The following is an 8678-nucleotide window of genomic DNA, read 5'->3' as shown; positions in this document are numbered from 1 at the left end:
CTGACTCACTAGATTTGTTCAAAAACGCACTTTCATTGAATAAATTAAACACCGCTGTGTTTGCTTTTAGAGACGCGCAGCGGCTGAGCTGTTACTTTATTTGGAACTATTTTCGTTGATGAAATAGAGCAAAATCAGGCAGTACTTGTTTATTGAACTGTTGTATTAAATCAATATCACATTTGCAAACTCCCTTAATAACGATTAAAAGTTGTCACTCTCCTTATCGCGATCTGTGGGCACACAGAAAATTAGAGCGCGCGAGTGAATGAGTTCTCAAGACTCAAAAGCACGTGCAAATGATACTTTCCGTCATCTGTCATCGTGTTATAAGCGTGGAAATTCAGCGGGAGCGGGCTTAAGAAAACTGTCCCGCTCAGGGCTCTAGGCTTCGCATCAACACACGTGTTTTTTTCCCGCGCTACCCCATTTCCACCCCCAATCATTAGTGCGGTTTCGTTGTCTTTGACAGAACATATAGGAGAATTTTTTAAATAGCGCCATAAACTTTATTTCAACTTTAATTCAAGCACTTTCAAGGACTTATGTCTGTTTTCAAGTACTTTCTAGGCCTTGAATCCATATGTCAAGTTCTTTCAAGAAGCGTGGGAACCCTGGACAATGGCTCTGAGGGTTTCATCGAAGTACCTAACAGCAGTAAGGGAACCATGGGCTAGCACGTGGAGGTCTGTGCGACTATGCTGCATGCAGCATAACGTTTCCAATGCATCTCCAGACTCTTTCACATCTGTCACATGTGCTCAGTGTGAACCTGCTCTGGTGTTCTCTGGCAAATGCCAAACAAGCTGTACGGTGCTGAGCTGTGAGCACAGGTCCCACTAGAGGATGTTGGGCCCTCATGCCACGGCTCATGAAGTCTGTTTTTGACAATTTGTTCCTGACAGTTTGGTCAGAAACATGCACACCAGTATCCTGTTGGAGATCATTTTGTAGGGCTCTAGCAGTGCTCCTCCCGTTCCTTCTTGCACAAAGGAACAGATATCGGTCCTGCTGCTGGGTTGTTGCCCTTCTACGTCCCCGTCTAGATCTCCTCGTGTAACGGCCTATCTCCCGGTATCTCATCCATGCTCTTGAAACTGTGCTGGGAGACACACCAAACCTCCTTGCGACAGCACATATGGATGTGCTATCCTGGAGGAGCTGGACTGCTACAGACAGTGACAAGGACCCTAACAAAACACAAAACTAAAGACAAATCAGTCAGGAAGAATAACTGTCTACAACTGTCTATGGCCACCACCTGCAAAATCATTCCCTATTTTGGGGGTTGTCTTGCTGTTGCCTAGGTAATGTTTCCTAGGTAAACATTGCACATGACCACTCTCTGATGACATGATTACCACTGGGAAGTTCAGAAATAATTTTGATACCCAAATTCCTGAGATGGGCGGGTCATAAACTTTAAACATGGTGGAGGTGAGAACTACTGCTATGACAAGTATGATTTATTCGTTTTTAACAGCTAGATCGTCTTGTCATTAATGTAGTGCATAATAAATAATCATTTGAAGTGAACTTTATGTTTTATACACAGTGAAAATAACCTGTATTTGACGAAAGGACAGCAGCAAGCTGAATATATAGATAGCATTATAAATGTTGTTATGGATGTCAATGCATGTTTACAGTGCTTCCGGAAAGTATTCACAGCACTTCACCTTTCCCACATTTTATGTTACAGCCTTATCCCAAAATGGATTAAATTCATTATTTTCCTTAAGATTCTACTAACAATACCTCATAATGACAATGTGAAATATTTTGTTTGAAATCTTTGCAAATTTATTAAAAATAAAAAAAACTGATCATCCTTGAGATTTTTCTACAACTTGCTTGGAGTCCACCTGTGGTAAATTCAGTTGATTGGACATGATTTGGAAAGGCACACACCAGTCTATATAAGGTCCCACAGTTAACAGTGCATGTCAGAGCACAAACCAAGCCATGAAGTCCAAGGAATTGTCTGTAGACCTCTGAGACAGGATTGTATCGAGGCACAGATCTGGGGAAGGGTACAGAAAAATTTCTGCAGCATTGAAGGTCCTAATGAGCACCGCGGTCTCCATCATCCATACAGAGCGGGCCGCCCAGCCAAACTGAGTGATCATGGGAGAAGGGCCTTATCAAGAGAGGTGACTAAGAACCCGATGGTCACTCTGACAGAGCTCCAGCGTTTCTCTGTGGAGAGAGGAGAACTTTCCAGAAGAACAACCATCTCTGCAGCACTCCACCAATCAGGCCTGTATGGTAGGGTGGCCAGACGGAAACCACTCCTCAGTAAAAGGCACATGACAACCCACCTGGAGTTTGCCAAAAGTCACCTGAAGGACTCCCAGACCATGAGAAACAAAATTCTCTGGTCTGATGAAACAAAGACTGAACTCTTTGGCCTGAATGGCAAGTGTCATGTCTGGAGGAAACCAGGCAGCGCTCATTTCCTGGCCAACACCTTCCCTACAGTGAAGCATGGTGGTGGCAGCATCATGCTATGGGGATGTTTTTCAGCAGTAGGAATTGGGAAACTAGTCAGGATCAAGGGAAAGATGAATGCAGCAATGTACAGAGACATACTTGCTCCAGAGCGCTCTGGACCTCAGACTGGGGCGAAGGTTCATCTTCCAACAAGACAACGACCCTAAGCACACAGCCAAGATAACAGAGGAGTGGCTACGGGACAACTCTGTGAATGTCCTTGAGTGGCCCAACCAGAGCCCAGATTTAAAGCCGATTGAACATCTCTGGAGAGATCTGAAAATGGTTGTGCACCGATGCTCCCCATCCAACCTGATGAAGCATGAGGGGTCTTGCAAAGAAGAATGGGAGAAACTGCCCAAAAATAGGTGTGCCAAGCTTGTAGCATCATACTCAAAAAGACTTGAGGCTGTAATTGGTGCCAAAGGTGCTTCAACAAAGTAATGAGCAAAGGCTGTGAATACTTATGTACATGTGAATTTTTTTCGTTTTTAATAAATTTGCAAAGATTTCAAACAAACTTCTTTCACATTGTCATTATGGGGTATTGTTTGCAGAATTGTGAGGAAAATAATGAATTTAATCCATTTTGGAATAAGGCTGTAACATAACAAAATGTGGAAAAAGTGAGGCACTGAGAATACTTTCCGGATTAACTGTATATGGTTGTCAATGCATAGGACACTAAATGTTGCTTTGGCTTTAATAAGATTTCCCACAACAAAGCACTTGGTTGTACAGTAAGAAAGTTATTTCCCTTAACCAGGAAATTAACGTTCTTAGAATTGACAGACAGTTGACCCTGAGAGGTCAAGTAAATATCTACAGCGGATCTAAATATTTATAATTAATTATAACTAGTTATGATTAATTATTCATATTTCCCCATGAGCTGATTCGCTACATGAGCAAAGGGCAAATGTGGAGCAACGAGGATGTAAAGTACCTTTGTGCTCTTCGTGAGTTCACAGGTGGTGAAAATAAAATCATAAGTACACGCAGCAATGAGCGCTCTTAGTCCAGCAGACGGCATTAGGTGTGTTCGACTTAAAGGAACACTCCACTATTTTTGAAAATAGGCTCATTTTCCAACTCCCCTAGAGTTAAATAGTTGAGTTTTACCGTTTTCGAATCCATTCAGCCGATCTCCGGGTCTCCGGTTTTTACAAGAACACTTGCCGAGACAGGTGTTTTGACTTGTGTGTATATGTCCATTCAAGCTGAAGAAAATATCAAAGAGGAATGAATTTTGTATCTACATGCTATTTGAAACGCCCCTCTCTGTGTTTGCGCATTGAGGGTGCGTTCACACTTGTAGTTCGGTTCACTTGGTTCGTTTGGTCCGGACCAAAAAAAGAAAACGATACATTTGGTCCTGGTCCGCTTAGCGTTCACACTGGAATTGTTTTAATTGAACATGAAGATACCGAACCTAAAGGCATAGGGATACGTTCACAACCTGATTGGTTGGATTAAATGATGTATATTTTGTGACGGAACTCACCGAACACCCCAAACAAAAGCTGTGTTCAACTTAAAGCGGCGCCTTGCGCAGACCGATCGGTGTATGAAATCAAAGTACTCATTCACTGATCGTTCTGCTTAGCGAGGTACGGCAGCAAAGTTCCTTGATTATTACGCCGGATTGAGAGTATAGTTCCTAAGCTACAGCTAAAAGTGCTACCGCCAGACCCGGAGAACGGCTGAATGAATTCGAAAATGGTAAAACTCAACTGTTTAACTCTAGGGGAGTTGGAAAATGAGCCTATTTTCAAAAATAGTGGAGTGTTCCTTTAAAGTGGCGCTGAGCAGACCAATCAGTGAATGGGTACTTTGATTTCATACACCGATCGGTCTGTGCAAGGTGCCGCTTTAAGTTGAACACAGCTTTTGTTTGGGGTGTTCAGTGAGTTCCGTCACGAAATATACGTCATTCAATCCAACCAATCAGGTTGTGAACGTATCACTATGCCTTTAGGTTCGGTATCTTCATGTTCAATTTCAAAAATGCCAGTGTGAACGCTAAGCGGACCAGGACCAAATGTATCGTTTTCTTTTTTTGGTCCGGACCAAACGAACCAAGAGAACCGAACTACAAGTGTGAACGCACCCTCAATGCGCAAACACAGAGAGGGGAGTTTCAAATAGCATGTAGATACAGAATTCATTCCTCTTTGATATTTTCTTGAGCTTGAATGGACATATACAAGTGTTCTTGTAAAAACAGTTGGTTGTGTCTTAAGTGAATTCAAACAGCTGAGAAAGAAATCGGCTGTGTATCATTATATTTGATCTGTCCATCAGGTCTTAAAGTGACAACAGCCTATCAATACTTGCTCCTGACCATGTCATTAACATTAATTAAAAAAAAACAGTTTTAACAAAGATTAATTGGTAACACTTCAGTATTGGACCAATTCTCACTTTTAACTAGTTCCTTATTTGCTTGCACATTACATCATATTGGCTGTTCTTATAAAGCACATATTAATGCCTTATTCTGCATGACCATAATGTACATCCCTTAATCCTACCCATTACGGAGTATTTTAAATTGTTTATGCTGGTATAAGGAAACCGATCAAGTGATCACGCCGGCATCTCACGCCCACACAACATGTCAGTAACAGCACATTGTTGAAATGCGACTGAAGTACAAAGCCCATAATTCACATAATAAATAATAGTTTAGCATTCAAATACATGAATATGAATATGGAAATATTATGGAATAATTGGATTTGTGCCGAATGAGAGAGGTAGGCTAGGTGAGCACAAAGCTCCATTTTGCAAAAAGTTAAGTGTGCAAGCCTTTCAAAGTATACTCCTTTGACCGTGAGAGACGAATTCAGCATATTCTCACTATCTAGTGGACTTTGTTTTCTAGTGTTCAAGTTAAGAATTTGCTGCTCTTCTTCTGCTCTGTATACTGTTGTGGCAGTTATCAAACAGTGTTGCATTACCATGCGCACCCTTCTGGATGCCTGTGACTGACTGTATTTGTCGTCTGTCTGCATGCACCGAACCGTGACAGACCAGAGGCCTGTTTCATAAAAGACGCTAAGAAAAGCTGGGATTAAAATCCAAAACCTGACTTGAAATAGCCTAACAAATCAATAGGGGCTAAAGCGGTTCCATAAATGACATTTAAGTTCACGCAATCTCACTAATTTGACCAGGTTCAGTGAATTAAGAAAATTTGATATGTACGTTTATTCTCAAGCAGCCCTTAATGCCGATCATAGATCAAATCGATCCACCACGGCGAACAGTGAATATGTTTGTGCTGTTTAATGCATTTGAGACGTGTTTTCCTCAGTGCATAACTGACAGGTATATTCACAGGTATATTCTACATGTGTAAATGTTCGAAAGTCATGCAAATATACTCATTTTGCTGTCAGGAGTGGGCAAGGTTTACGCGAGTGAACAAGCGCTGCTGAGTGCATGCGCATTAAACAGACAAGGCGGGGGGTTTAGACTACAAATGAGTAGTTAATCACTTACCAATTCTTTATGCAATATAGAGTGAAAAATAGATTCTGTTGATACTGTTGCATTATCAAGTGATAGAAATTAATGTTTTTGACTGTTTTCTATTAGGAAGCAAATATTCCTTGCGGAGAAATCCAGCATTGCTGGTCACCAGCACTTTATCAGTTCTAACCAGCATAAACCAACATGGAATTCATGCTGTTAATTCTCTATATTTCAGCATGTTTGGATATTTTAGCAATGTCACGTGAGGCACTGACTCTTCTTCAAAAATATCATTCATTTTAATAAGGATCAAATGACTGACTCCAGCTTTGAGATTGAAAACCAACCTGTTTGTTCCTCAGTATCTTCTTGTTTGACTCTGAATGCTTCTTCAATCTTCACATCTTCACTCTCCTCTTTAATAAACGCCATCTTTCAGTGGATCTCAGCTGCTTCACCAGGAGTTTTTCTGTGTTTGGACACTTTGTCCTGTTTAAGATGAGAATAATTAACAGAAAGAAAAGCAAATACAAACTAAATCTCTCGGTGCGTCTCAATAAGCTCCCTATAGTTCAGTAGTCAGCACACTGGTAAGGGAGTCAGTCAGAGTGAGAGTTAAGAGCTTTAAATGAGATGATTAGACAAAAACTCTCAACACTAGCACAACAAATATTTACAATAAACTGATTCAGGATATGGGGAGCAAAATGAAACGCGCCTTTTCTTGTGGATGCGCTTTGCACTAGTCATGTCCCGGTTCGTGAACCGGTTCTTTTTTTGAGCCGGTTCACCAAATTGGACTGAGTTGTTCAAAACAGTTCGCGTCTGGAGTCAGCACTGATCCACAATTTACTAAAGCAACTCATTTTCAGACATGCCTGACAGTTCCTCCGACTCTAAATAAACCAATATCCCGGAGTATATGTTAGTCCTGTAACTCCAACAGCACAGAAACTTGCCGTGCGGAGAGAACCGATGAGAACGAACAGCTGATACCAAGAATGCGTGAATACCGAACATACTGCTACGAAACACCGAGAACTGTTTCTTTCGGACACATTCGATACTGAGAACCGACGAGGTGGAGATACTGAGAATGCGTTTCTTTGAACGGTTTCTTTCGGACAACCGATGCTGTGAGCGCGAGTGAATCGAGGACTTGAGTGAGGGGCGAATTTAGCCAATACTGGAAAATTGAAACTAACTGTCCGAAAGAATCGGCTCGCTGAAAAGAATCGGACTTCCCATAACTACTTTGCAAACAAACGTTCATTAATGTTGGACAAAGCATTACTATGTTATATTCAATAATATTTTAGTAATTTTACATCTCTAGTAAAAACCTAAGTATTTGACTTAACAGTTTGTATCGAGTTACAACCTTTAAATACTTAAAACCCACAAACCTTTCTTAAGCCGTATCACAAAAGAAGCAGGAGCGCTGCGCGGCCTTATGACGTCAAGTCTCGACTCCAAAATAAAAGTCATGCTCACACAGTGCTGTCCAAAATCACAAAAATGAATAGAAATTAACATACAAAAAGGTGTCCAGTGATGTGCTGAAAAGAACTACCAATGAAAGAGTGAGTTGCTCATCTAATATGTGCTTTTCCGTCTAAAAGACAAAACACTCGTGTTTGACTGCAGGAACAATTTATACCAGGGGACTAAAACCAGTGGTGGACGAAGTACACAAATCAAGTACTTGAGGAAAAGTACAGATCCGTATAATAAAATATTACTCCAGTAAAAGTACTCAGTTTTCAATTTTACTTGAGTGAAAGTACAAAAGTACTTGATTTTTTATGTACTTAAGTAAAAAGTACCGATAGATGAATGTTTATTTTGCAGTTTTATATAGGCTACGTTTATCATTTAATTTTATATTAGCATATATTTTCTTTATAATCCTACAGCTCAAAATACCTGGGATTTTCCCAAAATAACCAATAAGGAAATAATGAATATAATAAGGAAAATATAATTGGATTTTCATAATGATTTTGGTGGTGTAAAAACACCCCTGGCCAAATGCCCCCAGAGGGCATCACTTCCCACTTTGATAATTACTGTAGTTACCATGTTCTGAACATCACATCCTTTCTTTTTCCCCAGATGTAATCTATCTAGGTGGTTGAATAAAAATATTTGGACTTTATTTTTAAAAAATTACCTCAATTTAGCACCAGCAAGCTCGTTAGCTAGACAGTTAGCATCAGCTAACAATATTTACTTATTTTCAGTATGGTTATGAATAAACATTCATATCTGTCTACTCGGCTAGTTAATCCAAACAATATAAAAATGTATACTGTTGATAAACAATATAAAAGTGATATATTATAAGGAGTAACGATAAATTTTATGAAATATAGTGAAGTAAAAAGTACGATCTTATGCTTTGGAATGTAGTGAAGTAAAAGTTACTCAAAATAAAACTACTCCAGTAAAGTACAGATACTTGAAAAATTTACTTAAGTACAGTAACGAAGTAAAGCTACTCCGTTACTGTCCACCACTGACTAAAACGTCTTTTTCAGTTACAAGACGTTTTTTAAATGATTTTTATGCAAAAGTGTTATAGCAAAAACTGTACTTAATTTACGTGAAACTATGTTTTTAAATAAATGCAAACTTTTATTGTGGTCAGACAAATATTATTAATAATTCAAAATGATTTTGACTGTCTTTATCCTTGTTGATTT

At 39.7% G+C, this 8678-nt stretch overlaps 1 protein-coding gene across 2 annotated transcripts in view; it reads right to left on the bottom strand.

Annotated features, from left to right (window-relative positions):
- The window catches only part of LOC107757741 (gastrula zinc finger protein XlCGF8.2DB-like), an 11405-nt gene extending 3968 nt beyond the window's left edge, over positions 1-7437 (bottom strand). For both annotated transcript variants that reach the window (XM_016575308.1, XM_016575310.1), the window contains exons 1-2: positions 7380-7437; positions 6321-6462 (exon numbers count right to left, since the gene is read on the bottom strand). In XM_016575308.1, the coding sequence (XP_016430794.1) occupies positions 6321-6405 (85 nt within the window). In that variant the 5' untranslated portion in view covers positions 6406-6462; positions 7380-7437. The remainder of the gene's footprint in view (positions 1-6320; positions 6463-7379) is intronic.
- Between the last annotated feature and the right edge of the window lie 1241 nt (positions 7438-8678).

The sequence above is a fragment of the Sinocyclocheilus rhinocerous genome, unplaced genomic scaffold (assembly GCF_001515625.1).
Source record: "Sinocyclocheilus rhinocerous isolate Xijiao unplaced genomic scaffold, SAMN03320098_v1.1 scaffold4429, whole genome shotgun sequence".
NCBI classification, from domain to species: Eukaryota; Metazoa; Chordata; class Actinopteri; order Cypriniformes; family Cyprinidae; genus Sinocyclocheilus; species Sinocyclocheilus rhinocerous.
The sequence above is the reverse complement of the archived record's forward strand: the minus strand, read 5'-3'. Positions and strand labels throughout refer to the sequence as shown.